The sequence below is a fragment of the Chlamydotis macqueenii genome, chromosome 18 (assembly GCF_036417535.1).
Source record: "Chlamydotis macqueenii isolate bChlMac1 chromosome 18, bChlMac1.mat, whole genome shotgun sequence".
NCBI classification, from domain to species: domain Eukaryota; kingdom Metazoa; phylum Chordata; class Aves; order Otidiformes; family Otididae; genus Chlamydotis; species Chlamydotis macqueenii.
Window position 1 is genome coordinate 11,292,922 of NC_141573.1, and position 14,042 is coordinate 11,306,963.

At 42.5% G+C, this 14,042-nt stretch overlaps 1 protein-coding gene and 1 long non-coding RNA gene across 2 annotated transcripts in view; one reads left to right on the forward strand and one right to left on the reverse strand.

Annotated features, from left to right (window-relative positions):
• The first annotated feature begins 717 nt into the window (after window positions 1-717).
• On the forward strand, window positions 718-4,351 carry LOC147598504 (uncharacterized). The gene is made up of 2 exons (XR_015260546.1): window positions 718-1,095; window positions 1,238-4,351. It is a non-coding gene; the product is annotated as an uncharacterized LOC147598504 (long non-coding RNA).
• Window positions 4,352-6,237: 1,886 nt separating this feature from the next.
• Window positions 6,238-14,042, reverse strand: part of FOXK2 (forkhead box K2) — a 46,552-nt gene continuing 38,747 nt past the window's right edge. The window contains exons 5-9 of the mRNA XM_086762209.1: window positions 11,803-11,996; window positions 10,811-10,986; window positions 9,527-9,823; window positions 9,072-9,281; window positions 6,238-6,477 (exon numbers count right to left, since the gene is read on the reverse strand). Of these exons, the coding sequence (XP_086618335.1) occupies window positions 6,281-6,477; window positions 9,072-9,281; window positions 9,527-9,823; window positions 10,811-10,986; window positions 11,803-11,996 (1,074 nt within the window). The 3' untranslated portion in view covers window positions 6,238-6,280. The remainder of the gene's footprint in view (window positions 6,478-9,071; window positions 9,282-9,526; window positions 9,824-10,810; window positions 10,987-11,802; window positions 11,997-14,042) is intronic.

The window sequence follows — 14,042 nt, forward strand, 5'->3', positions numbered from 1 at the left end:
TGCGAGCCGTCTGTCATCCAGTCAGCTGCGGTCACTTTACAGAGGAAGGAAACTGCTTGAACTAAAACACTGACCCTCCTGCACAGTGCTTTGGAGGTTTTACCCGGCAATCCGCTGAAGCACCATCCCCCTGCTCCATTAAAATTCTCCTGTAGCTGAGCACAGCGACTCTGAGTGCATTTCTGGGTTGATTAGAACTCCACTGAACTTGTAAAACTTCCCCTAAATTTCTGTTCCAGTGTGACAGCAAGAATGAAACCACCACTAACTGCAGGGGCAGGCAGTAGTGCTGTACTAACAGTGGCATCCCTTAACACGCTCCTGAGCATACTGAATCTCAAACTCCCACTTGTGCTACTCGCACACCCTTCTCCAAGTACACAGGCTGTTTTACCGGGCTGGAAAGAACGAGCTCCCACCTGATGCCAGCTCCAAGGTGCTCTGCAGAACTTCATCCCATCACTTTCTGCTGTTCTGCATCACACAGGGAATTTTAACCAAAGCTTGCTTTAAGGGGACACAGGATAAACGACCCAACTGAGCAGTATTTCAGTCAGTCACTTTTTGGGAGAATACATACAGCACGGTAAGGACGGCCTAGCCCACGTGCCCGCTATGTTGCTTTGTTTCCGACACTGCATGGCTGCAGCGCCCAGTTACACGGGCAGCTCAGAACGGAGACTGGCGAAGGCCCCGGGCAGGCGTTACGGAATCGCCTTCCCCAAAGAGGGGCACGCACCCAACAGGAGACGAGCTGGAACAGACCAGGACAAGCAAGCAGGCACCTTCGAACACCCCTACTCTGCCTGAGGCTGCAGAGTAAGAGGGGGGAAGGCAGGCTGTCAGAAGTCTACTTTCTGTGGCAAGAGATTAAACAGATTCTACAACATCACGTTGTTGGCTTTACGTGAGTATTACAGCACAGAGGTCCAGCAGCATTTAGTCCTTCACGTAGACTTATCTTCACTCTCAGCTAGAAACACGTGGCTGTGGGAGAGCCCCGCTCAGCAGCTGCCCTGCTCCTGGAAGGGAAACAGGCCGGTGGTGCGGCCCACGTTCATCCAACAGCCACGAGGAAACGGCAGAATTTGCAGAGTAAGATAGTAAGTAACTATCCCTGAAAAACAATGTATTTCCATCAGTATCAGCTATTTAAGTATATGGATTATTAATTTCTTTTGTATTTAAAAGTAACTTAACACCTTCTTTCCCGCTATGTTGCTGGCTCTTGCCACAGCACCGGTGTCACAGTTCACAATCCTAGAAGGAGAACTGACAGATCAGCCAGCACAATAAATTCAGCGGTAACACCAGGTATTGCAGCAGGAGCCGTAGCGCACCGGTATTTCTTTCAGAACCTGTAAGTATTCACATTAAAGGAGAAAATAAAAGATTAATCAGTAAAGTTAGAAAATGCAAGAGACAAGACCTGTTCTCACACATGTAGGCCAAAAGGGCTGCGGCAGACACTGCTGACCTGAACACAAAGGCTGCGGAACGACCTGCGCTTCCGACGGACAGGCTCCTTCTGGAGCCGCGTGCTGGGGAACCTGCCTCTGTCGTATCACACCATTTCAGTGCCCCCGTGTTACTGCAGTTGTTTTTCTTCCCCACAGGTTGCATTTGTTTAAACAAGCCAATGACTCTGGTCAGTCTGTAAGAGATCTTGGGGAATTCCACACAATAGTCCATTCTTGTTAAAGAACAGGTTATGCTCTTTCAGCTTCAGATATTCCAGCCCTTTACAGCAGTGTCGTACCCCTCCTTTGATTTCTCCCCAACTCTTCAAAGTATTGACATGAAAACCAGACCCAGCACTCTTTGTAACTTTTTCTAGCACATTTCCTCAACTCTGATGAGAAACAAAAAGGAATGTAACTAGCACATAAAAAAAAAGAAACCAAACCACCATTACTGAAAATCTCATTAAACTTATTTTAAAAAATAATAATCGCTCTGTTAGTGTGGCAGTGTGCGCGATAAATCAATACATTTGTGGCCAATGTTTTCGAAAGTCAGATCACTGAACTAATGAAATCCCTGGCTACGTACCCGGAACCAGCCCCAAACGCTAACACAGCTTCTAGAAGAACGAGACTCTCTGACATAAAAAATAATTCTTAATTCAAAGTCTGGCTTGATTTATAGCTAGGAAAGAAAACAAGTAGAAGCAGAAGCAGGAGGAAAGCTTGTTTTCATCCGCCAGTCTACAAATAAGACCAAGAAGAACCTGACGGTTAAAAGCAACCCATGCACCCACTAATGTCAGGCATTCCCTTTCCATCAGCCACAAGGTAGGAGTCTCAGCAAGAACGTTAAACTACACAGGTAAGGTGTGTATAGAAAGGGGTCAGTCAGGTTACAGAACGCTTTGGGCTGGAAGGGACCTTAAGACCATCTCGTTCCACCCCCCTGCCCTGGGCAGGGACACTTCCACCAGCCCAGGTCGCTCAGAGCCCCGGCCAACCTGGCCTTGAGCACTGCCAGGGATGGGGCACCCACAGCTCCGCTGGGCAGCCTGGGCCAGCACTGCACCCCTCTCACAGTGAAGAATTTCTTACACAGACATCTATCACACACACACAAATATTTCTATAAAATCACGCTGTACAAACATCACAACTCAACCTACATTAATGACTACCAGCCACTCAAAATTGACCTTCTGGGGGAACTTAAATCCAGATACAAAACACAGATTCAAACACAGATTGTTGAAGCTTCAAGTTCCACTTTTGGATGTAAGTAATTATAAAAAACATCACCTTAAAATGAACCTGTCTTGTAACAACCAGGCAAGTAAAGGCGAAGTGTTCCCAGCCTTGCCTCCCGCACAGCAATCTGCACTGTGAAGTGTTTATGAAGCAGAAGTGCTTCCGTATCTTTTGGCATTAGCACGGTACAAGCATTTACCTAAATCAGCACCACTTAAAGCGGCACAACAAAGAATGCTACCACTGTGGTAAACAGCTTGCCACGCGGGCAGGGCGGAGGCAGCAGCTCGCAGCGCAGACAAACCACACCGATCAGAGAATCAGTCTTTCACACCACTCCATCCGCAGTCCCCTCTCCGTTTTGAGGGCTCAGCGTGGCTTTGCTGGATCATACGATACCCCACAGCTGCTGGTACAGCGGCCAGCACGAGGCAGAACTGTGGTGTCCAAAGGCAAGAACACCCCACCGCCCAGGAGACCACGCTGCCACCTTCCCAAACCTGCCGGGACACAGGGCCCCTGCCACACGCGGCCGGACCAAAACCAAGGCTGGTGTAAGGGCAGGGAGACAGAGCTCACGCAAGGACAGAACATGCTGGCAGTGGAGACGAACTCTTCTGTCACCAGAAGCAAACACACACTTAGGTCTTCCAGACGTTAGAATTCCGAGTCTTTTTCAGTGTCACTTTAAAGATTACACAAAAGCTGACTCTAAACAGAAAGAGCACTGAACAGGCAGCCTCGAAGGAGCACAAGAGGAAATAATACCATGCATCATGAGACACAGAGGGTAACAGGTAAGGTTACAGCAATTCCTAAAGAGAGGTCAAATCCCTGCGTACAGGAATCACTTGAAGTTTTCCACTTGCAAGAGGAAGAGCACATTGACCGCGGGAGTCCAGGACGAGCGGCACCTAAGACCAATTTAAGAAAGGCCGTCAGCAGCAGCGTGACAGGAGTCTCCTGCAGCCTCTCACGCAGTAACCATCACCGTATTAGTGGTGGGGGGCACGGCAACGCAGACAAACCAGGGAGCAGCTTCGTTTCAACAGCCGAACAGCTCAGGTGAGCAAGGCCTGACACATGGGACAGAGAAGCCTGCACCGGTCAAACAACGCACTGGAGCGTAACCCCCGGGAGCACTCCTCAGCACCACCAAAAGCCCCGTGAGCACCTATTATTTTTATGTAAGACCGTAAGCAGTTTTCTCACGTGGCACAGCTTCTTCAGAGGGTTCGTCCATCCGAACGAAGGCGCGTTCTTGTGCTAAATTCCACGTGCACCACAGCGTAAAACACCAGGAGGTCACGGAGCCGGGACCCAGCCCACGTTCTTGTCTCCCCCTCTACGCAGGAGGACATGGCGTATCGCGTACCTTTTGCCTACCATCGGCTGGGAGCAAGGAGCACCTTGGCTGGTTTGGTCTGACACCGTTTCCTTTGGCACTGCTGACAGAAATTGGCTTCACCATCCCAAAATATAGATAATATTTCAAACACGCTTGTTGAGTAATTTCAACTTAGTTAATTTGCTGAATAAAATTTAATTTTATTTAAAAAAATCTTATACACTATAATTCACCTAGCCCTAGTTGTGAACAGATTCTCACTTCTGAAAATAAACCACATTCTAGTCAATTCATTCAACACCAAATTAAATTACTAGTACTGGATTTTTTTTTCTTTAAAAAAGTATGTTAAAACTTTACTTTTTTTTTATTTTTAAAACCTCTAAAGAAAATGTTGCAATTTTACAGAAATGTTTCTTTTCAGGTTATGCTCTTTTTTTTAAATGCCTGTTATAAATTCAGCTTGTGTAGAGTCTTTTTTTCATAGTTTTTTAATATGTATTATCTGCAGAGACATTGTAACAGCTCCATTTCGTGGATGAACACAAAACTTGTACAGATTTCTCATATTTGGTCTTTAGGTAAATAGTTCCCAAAAGCTGCCTAAATAAACCACTCCAAACTGTTCAGTCCACCATAAAAATACAGTTTTTCCTTTCAGAGTGGGAAAGGAAATATAAATAATGCATCGTTATCACAGAAAATGACAAAAATCAGATTCAAATTAAGCCACCTATCTAGCTTTCACTCACCGTACTGCAGGAGGAAATAAGACGTTATGTGAATTAAAGACTGAACAGCAGCCTTGCGTTTAAATTTAATTTTGAAATGTAAAGTGGAATCTATTACCACAATTAAAGTGAGAAATTACCAATACATCTTAAAATGTTCAACTGCAGAACACACACTTTAAAAAAAAAAAAAAAAAAATTGTTATAATAATCCGGTAGCCACTGTTAGAAAACCACAACAGCTACGCTTAACGGAGACCCAAAGGTCCGCGTGGGACACCAGAAGTGTTACGGAGCAACCGCTCAGATTAATTTCTACTGCTGGGTGCTTAAGCTTAAAAATATCGAATATACCTCTGACAAGATAATTTTACTCTCTTTTAAAAGGACTTGTGATAAAGAATTTCATCTTTCTAAATGAAGAACAGTCTGTTATCTTAAACATACACAATATTAAGCGAGACTCTTGTTTTACTTTAGACTGGAAAAATATGCCAGGGACAGTCAAAGTCAACACAAAGTAACAAACAGCAAAAGGTAGCAGAAAGAGAAACAGATAAGTGCAGCTCTGGTCAAATTCATAGCAGTTCTTTACGTCAGTTAACGGCTCATTTACATTGTAATTTCTAATCAGTTACATGCAAGCCCAAAGAAGCATTTGATCACTACACATGGTAATAAAATTTGATTAAATTTATCAGGCAACTGGTAAAATATGAAAATTTGCAGATGTAATAAAGTAGCTTTATCTGAACTTTAACAGGACAGACAAAAGTAAATCATTCCGTTGGTTAAAAAAACCCTACATTCAGTTTTTTACCAAACAAAATTTCACATGAAAAGTATTGTGTGATTCCAAAGTTTCCGGAGTAGAAATGGAGTGATTTGAAATGTCAAAGACCCCATTATTTCGCAAAGAAATGAAAATACACCTCAAAAATTTCTAATTCCACATGTGAACAACAAAATACTGCATATCTACCAACAACTGCATCGGGTAGGTCGTTATGAAAGGCTAGCTGCCACGATGTAGGAAATGGCTCCTCGCCTCTGTTCCCTTTACGGAATATACAATCGTTTGAAACCAGTTCACACTAAGCGCTTATCATGCTGCCGTTACACTGAGATACTCAGTCCTTAAAATAATCTGACAGAGATTTTTTTAAAGCTGCAGCCCTCCCCAACACTGTACTTCTCAGCGTACACAGTTCGTAGGGGGCAGGGAGGAGCGGGGGTCACAGCCTCTGGAACAAGATGGTTTGCAGTTTGACTTTAAATTACCTAGTTTTAAGGCCACCTGTGTTGGTTTTTTTTTTCAGTGCTGAAAGTTGAAGTCTGATCACAGGGCCCCTTTCCCCACTGCGTGAGAACATGTTCCAACATTTTAGGTGTTATATTTAAGTGTCTCCTTTTGGCACCATGGAGTTTATTTTTTTTAAAAAAAAAAAAAAAAAAAAAAAAATAGAAAAGAAAACTCCCCTAAGTTTCTAGTTCTGGCTGCCTTTGTCACTCACTGCCACAGACGGGGTGTCCACGTTAACAGCTATGACTATGCTCTCTCCATCCTCTGTTTTGATACGTTTGAGTTCCTGCTGCTCTGCCTGGTCTCCGTTCTGGCGCTTCGTTGGAAGAGACGCCGATGCAGACGCATGGGTTGCTAACATATGCAGAGGACTCGCGGCAGCTGTAAAAAGACAACAGAAGTGTCAGCACCCTCATCCTTGTCAGAACAGATGACACTGAAGGCAAACTTGCGTTTTCATTAAAATGATCAATTCCTTTACTGGTACTACATGGGGTATTAGCAATCCCAGCTGAGACTCGGGCCACGTTGTGTAACCTTTGTACAAACCCGAAGGACGTTTTCCCAAATCACTCAACATCCTCGCAGATTTGAACAAAGGCGGGAGAAGAGGGAAGTATCTCTACTGTCAACGGGGAGCTGAAGATAGAGAAGGATTCAATGACTGAAAGCCAATCTACACCGTAATTTGTGACAGAACTGGGAAGCAAATTCAAAATCCCCTTTCAGTAGGTTTTTGTCTAAACATTATCAAACCCCTGCTTTTTCACACACAAGCTCCCTTTCTCCAGCACCACTGCTTTGCTGACATTATTAGAGCGTTCCCTGCTAGCGGAGGCTAAACATGGAGCTCGTAAGGAATTCTCATTTGCTAAACTTGTTATATTTGTTCTTGGTAAGCTACCCTAGAGCATACCTGGAATACCACCTCTGCATGCCACCAAACTGTTCTGTACTTAGTATTTACCAGTAGAACAAAGACTTCAGAAAATATTTACCTGATGCAAAAAGCTTCACTGCAACTGTAAAATAATTTATTCTTGCATCTCAACAGTCATTCAGCTCCTATTAGAAAAGCTATTCCTTGTACAATTTCTGAATAGATGCCATAGAGATAGTTACTTCTGAATGAAATGCCTTATTGCAAATAAAAACAAGACGTTTACCCCTCATCTTCAAACACGCAGTAACGCTGTTACTGCGTTACTCACCCTGAGGTCTGTTTAGCAGAAAGAGACTTCCTGGCTGCAGCCCAGCCACGACTGATGCGTGGAAGTATGAAATGCACAAAAGATATGTTTGAAATCTACACTGCAAGTCGAAATACAGAATATCTAGTTACATAATTTTATTCTGCAAGAAGAGACCTGAGTTTATTTTGGACTTCACAGCTTTCAGCCAGACTGACAGGTAGTAAAAAGCGCTGCCAAACTATTTTGCTGGGAGTAAGATCTGAAAGCACCTTCTTACTACAAAGTGTCAGAAGAACAGTAGTGGCTCTGGATTTCTTAGCTTTCAGATTGCACAAGTCTTCTTTCTCCAAAGACAAACACATACATACACACACACAAACACATACAAATGTGTGTGTAAATGCACATGTGTGCACGTGAACACAGCTGTATTTGCAGACACACACAAAGCTGTATTTCTGTAGGCCTGGTTCCGCCTTTAGGTGCTCTCTTTGACGGAGAATCAGCCTGTGCCTTGCTAGTTTAGGAGTTACCGTAACAGAGAGACCAGGACCTGGAACACTCCTCATTTGCTGTTCAAAATGCAGACACCTCATTAGGTGTTTAGGCCCAGGAATCTCAGAGTGAAAACTCCCGTCACCACAAGCGCACCCCTATCACACACCGCGAGGTGTGAGAAGCACCACAACGCTACTCCTGCATTCAGCCACATTTCTTAAAAATACCGAGCAGCCATCAGGCTTCCCTACCAAGGAAAAGATGTTGGAATCAGTTGAGTTCTCAGAGACTAGGAAAAAGACAAAAATAATTATTTCTCACTTTTAAAAATAACTTTTCAGTATATTACACAGCACTCTCAGCTCAATTCATACATCCCTTCTGACAAAAACATGCATATGAAGGCTGACAGTGATCGCTTTTGCTTTACTTAAGCTGGAAATGAAGTGGAAGTAGACAGAACACTGACCTATAAAATGTCAGTGACGGAAGAAGCATAAAAAGGGAACAAAGCAGATAATTCACTCCATTAGAGAGACTTTAGAGCAGAAACGCATGTAAAATTGATATGAGAGAGCCTAAAAGTATTTCCATAAATGTATTTTATGACAAAAGAGCTACCTATCAGGTAACATCTCAACCTGAAACTGTTAAAACAAGCTGTATGCACCTGCAAAGGAACCAGAACCGAACATTCTGTGAACAACTGTGAACATATGAAAATTATGGAAAAGTACTGCTACCCCCTCAGACTGCTGGGTCTGAGAGAGGAAAGATGGCATTCAGACAGGAAGAATCTCAAGATCTTACAGAATTTTTGTCATTTTTAGTACAGGTTCAATAAAAAGAGAATAAAAAGTAACAGTTCAAAAAGCCAACCCACAAGCAAGTTCTGTCTTGTTTTCCTGTTTGTTGGTTCTTGACAAATCATCTGGGGAGCAGTTACCATTTTAATGGCACTGTTTTACAGGAACTTCTTTTAAAACTTGTTTATATCTTGGGTTTAATGAGGAAGGAGGACGGGTTGTCACCACTAAGTACATCCCTATAATGACCACAAAGAGAACAAATAGCTGTTCAGGTAATCATCAATGAAGAGAAACACTGGTTCTTACCAACAGGCAGGGAACAACCCCTTAACAATGGCTGTTACCTAGATTTTTTGTAGAACTCGGTCTTCAGTACAACTTTGAAAGACACAAGAACAGAATTCAAAAACTCAGCACTGGTCACTTTGAGGTTTGAACACGTACAAAGCAACAGAACATCTGACACCATACGTACCAGCGTTGCCCTGCCCTTGTATCGCAGTGGTGATCGGTACTATGTGCGTTCCGTTCTGCGTTACAGTTTTTATGGGTAGCTGGTGTTGACCTAGAGGTGCCTGTTGCACTATGGTAACTGTCTGTAAGGGCGTGGTCTGAGATGTCTGAATGATACGACTAGCAGCTCCTATTGTAGCATGACTAATAGCAGGTATAGGCTCCACTTTAACTGAAAAACAGGAGATAAAACACTGTTAAAAGCAAGGAAGTGTTCAAGAATCACTTGTTTTAACTCAATCAACCCTCAGTGAAAAAGTATACCGTTGTATTACTACCTCCAACATATCAGAGAAACTACGATGCAAAATCTTCAGTTTTAGCCAAACATTTCAAGCATTCATCTAGAAGTAAGTGTCAAATAACAACCCTTCTGTATAAAAAGCTAGCAAAACAACTAACCTCAGAGGTGCTCACCTTTTACTTCCTTGTGGTCTCCATTCTCTTGAGGTTCTGCCTTGGGCTGGGTTACCATCGCAGCTTGCGTGACTACTGCCTGCCCAGCTACAGTGTAAGTGTTTGCTGGTGCCAATCCGGTCACATTTGTGACGGACACAGCTGGTATCTGGTGGACAACATGCACTGTCTGAACTACAGGCTGCTGGGATGTCGATGTTGTCACAGGAGTTGCAACAGTGTAGGTGACGGGTTTAATAGTTTGTGGTAGCTGCCGTTGTACAGTAATTAAAACTGGTTGGCTAGATAGAGGTGATCCTACCAAGAAAGAGATAAAAATTAGGCTGCCAATTTTAATTATTTCTTTTAGGCCACTCATTCATTTAAACTTAACACTAAAGCCTCAGAGGATTAACAACCTCCTTCCCTAACGCCTGAATGATCCAAAAGATAAACCGGACAACGAAGCTTATGACACATGGCTATTCCAAGCCACTCAAGGGAAGTGCTGGATTAGCTCAGTAAGAGCCACACACCATTTGGGCATCCCCCTGGATGCAGCCATACTACCAAAGCCATGTTTAATACTCATTTATAAAACTCCCTTCCACAGACGGGGACACAGACGTGCTTTAGGAGCGTGTGGAGAGTGTCTGCATTGGCAAAACTGGCAGCTCCCTGGGCCGGGAGAAGCCTGGCATCTCTGCTCGTTTGCCTTCACCACAGCACGGCCACTGGCACTTCTGGAGCACCAGAAAACGGATGACGAAAGTGTATGAGATGAGGTAATTAAACAAATACATCCTTATCCCATCGTGCCTTACACTCTCTTTTTTTAATAGGAAAACCCTTTTCACGTAAACTTACTCTTTACCTCTTTATCCTTTCAATTCTTTTTATCCCCGCCTTTGAAAGGATGACATGACCACAGATGTGTGCAAAATTTTTCCTTATTTCTGTAACCCAAGTATAACCTACAGTTTTGGGAAGGATTCCAGAAGGAATACGTTTCGAAAGGAAGTGACAAGTGCCACAAGACAGTACAGTCCTATACAGCACAGAAGCACAACCGCTGCTCTGTAACAAAGGGAGCAAGGGTGCTGGAACAGCACACCGATAACAGTGCATATGCATGCAAAGAGAATTTACCCGGTGTGTTTACATGTTTATCAAAGATCTGCTCTAAATGTTAAGAGGTTAAATATTTACTAGGTTTTTTCGGTGTATCTGTGAAGTCTTGGTAATATTTACATACCAGCCCTCTCCCACCTCCAACCCCCAAAAGCTTATTTCAGGATTCCTCACCTGGGGCGCTCTGTGCAAATCGCGCTTCTTGTATTACCGCTAGTTTTGGCTGGATAGCACTAGGCTCAGGTTCCATTGGGACTGGAGATCCTTCCCTGGACAGACTCTCGGGGGTCTGGACTCCGCTGGAGTGCGCAGACAACACTCCAGAGTGATTAGGAGAAGCTGGGGCACTTCTGCATTTAAAAATGAAAGCAGCAGCTGATGTGTTTTAACTTCTGAACTGTGAAAGAGTGACCTTCCTCTAAAGAGACCATAACACACAGTGCCCACAGGAGGGCATCTCTGCCTTCTGGCAAGTACAGTTACAACCCAGAGCAGTTCTGATGATCGTTTATAAACCTTCTGTTAAACAGGGACGGAATTTAAAAGTAAACTGCAGGTACAGTTAATGGAGAAGAAGTGGCTGGATGCCTTCTTAGGGAGACTCTATAAATCTGTGAAACGTGAACATTTCTTATGGTGGAGAAGAACAATAAGCGAATCTGTCTACAGGGCAAGTAAGAAAAAGATCTGCATCAGCAGAAAGGCCGTAAGTTTACAGAGGGAATAATTTAAACCCACGTATTTCCCCATCATGAATTCCACTTGAACATTATCAAACTAAATTCGTAATTGTCATCGTTAAGTTCAATAAAATGGTAGCCAGTATTTGATAGTTTTCTTTGCAAACAGTTTTCAAATGCAGTAGATGGCAGTTAAAAATTAAAATTATAACTCTGTAAAAAAAACCCCAGAGGTATAGCAAGGCTTGCTCACATTAACAATCTGATAGTTATGCAAACTGAGTCAGTTCTTTAAAGCTCCAAACAAGCAATAAAAACAAGCCTGGTATACGGGGCAGCCTCCTAGTAAATGAGACAGAATTCAAATAGTGGGTCCGGATGAAATTAAATTACTGAACTTGTGACTGTATTCAAAACTATCAACTCCGTATTAGCCTGAAGATCAAACAACAGCCATGGTCTTTTTGTTCATCTGTTTTTCCTTACCTAGAAGAGAGTGGTCCCAGAGGGGTTCTAAAGCAAGGTACTCCCCTAGGCCGCCTTTTCCTAAAAGCCTGCTCTATTAATTTGCTTTCAGAGGCAGGGTCTATCCTCCAGAATGAGCCTTTGCCTGGTTCTTCCTGGGAACGTGGTACTTTGATGAAATAACGATTCAGAGAGAGATTGTGACGTATTGAATTCTATGGAACATAAAAAAATATGTAGAATTCATATAACTTTTCCAAGTTAGAATGTGGCCTACTGCAGCAGTTCGTACTACAGGAGACTCAGGGTTCAGCTCTTTAATTCAACAGAACTCACAGCACTGCAAAGACAGTGCCATAAACCTGAAAGGATTCGTGCATTTTTCAAATCTTTCCCAACAATTAAAAAAACCAGTATGCTACTGTGGCAGTAACAGGAATCTCATTTAATTCTCTAATGAGAAACACGGTGATTGCAACAAACTGTTAGAACACTACAAGTAATTGAGCATAATGCAGTGTATAAAAAGAAAAAAAAAAAAAGAAAAATGATCAGTCTTCATAAACCACCCTTCCCCAGGTGTCAAAGCAAATGTCAGTTCATTCTAGGAGTGCTGGTAAAACACAGCATACACTGATTCTGATCTTATATGATAATCCTGTTACTGTTCCACAACACAGAAAGAAAAGGTTAAATTACACAAGTTCCAAACACAGCTAGGTTGTTGAGAGTTCACCCACAGTCCAGCCTGTCTCAACAAAGGAGCCAAGGATTTAGTGTGTCTAGAAAAACAAATGGCAGGAGGTCCTAAAACAGCTCTTCAGCGAGATCTTCGTTGCTGAACTCTAGTTTGCACATGACTTTATCCTCACTTAGTTGTAACACACACAACTCTGATCAGAGAGATGTAGAAAACTGCTAACACCCTGAAGTGGCTGTATCTGTGCTTGGCTTTGCACACATTTTTTTTTTTTAAGATATATAAATCCAAAATCTCCAGATATTAGCACTGAACAAGAAGAAAATAAAGATAAGCATGCATACTGAAAAATTTTGAACAGGGGGGAAATGGAGAAAAAGCTTTATGCTAACAAAAGCTCTTCAAAAATTTGCAAAATGAAATGCAAATCCTGCTCAAATGTCCGAGTTCACGACCCTGATGGCAAGTTTGGAAAACTTAAAGCAATGATAACCATGTATGGTTTCTTAAATGCAAACTGATGAAAACAGAAATTACTTTCCTTGCCAAAAACTGAAACAGAATTAGAAAGATGCCAAGAATATATGTTTATAAATTCTATTTATCTCTCCATATGCTAGAGTAAAAGAGTAGATCCAAAAGCACCTGCTAAAAAAGTTCACGGAGTAGTCAAAGTCCTCAACAAAATTAGACCTTTATATAATAAAGGATATAAATACTTTAATACTACTTATTAAGGTATAGGATACTATAGACAGGTATGTACTCTCTGTTTTCAATAATATGTGCATATATAGCCTCAAGTATTATTTAAAACATCTACCATATAAGTCACCCTAACTGCAATCTAATGCCTGACACACAAAAGCCAGCAGAGCTACTCATCATGAGGCGTGCCCGTTAGTGTCACAGCAGCCCTTCACACGGCTGGTGACTGAACTGCAGCTCATTTCCAGCTTTTCCAACTATTTTTTATGAATAGGTGCTAATTAGTTATTCCAGAACATACTATATCTGCTGTGCCCATCACCTTGATTTTGTGAAGTGTTATACATCTAAATACATACGCTGCTCTGAGGCAAAATCCTTTAACCGTGCCTTACAATGCACGTGCATGCTTGGTTCCGTGATGCTGCCATAAAGCAGCATTGTACACACAGATATCCAAGGTATTTCAGGATAAGAAGCAAAAAGCACACCAACATTTTATAAACAGAATCTTGTTGCTAAAACAGATCTGTTAGTATGACCGCAGCTGGGATTCTGCATTGCTTATGTGTGAAAGGGAAACAAAATTCCTAGCCACAACAGCAGCTAAGTCCTCCGCTAGCCAAAAGCCAAAGCTAGGAACAGTTACATTCCCCAGTGACCTTGGAATTTCTCTAAGAGTGATTCAACTTTCAGACAGGCCCTATGACAAATAAGTATGTGATTAATATTTAAAAATCTATTCCTCTCTGAGGAGCCATGTATTCCTCAGTCTTCTACTTGTACAGCAAGTAGAGTATTAACATTTCCTCACTCTTCCCTTCCCCCAGTCTCTCCAAATTTTACTTCCCTG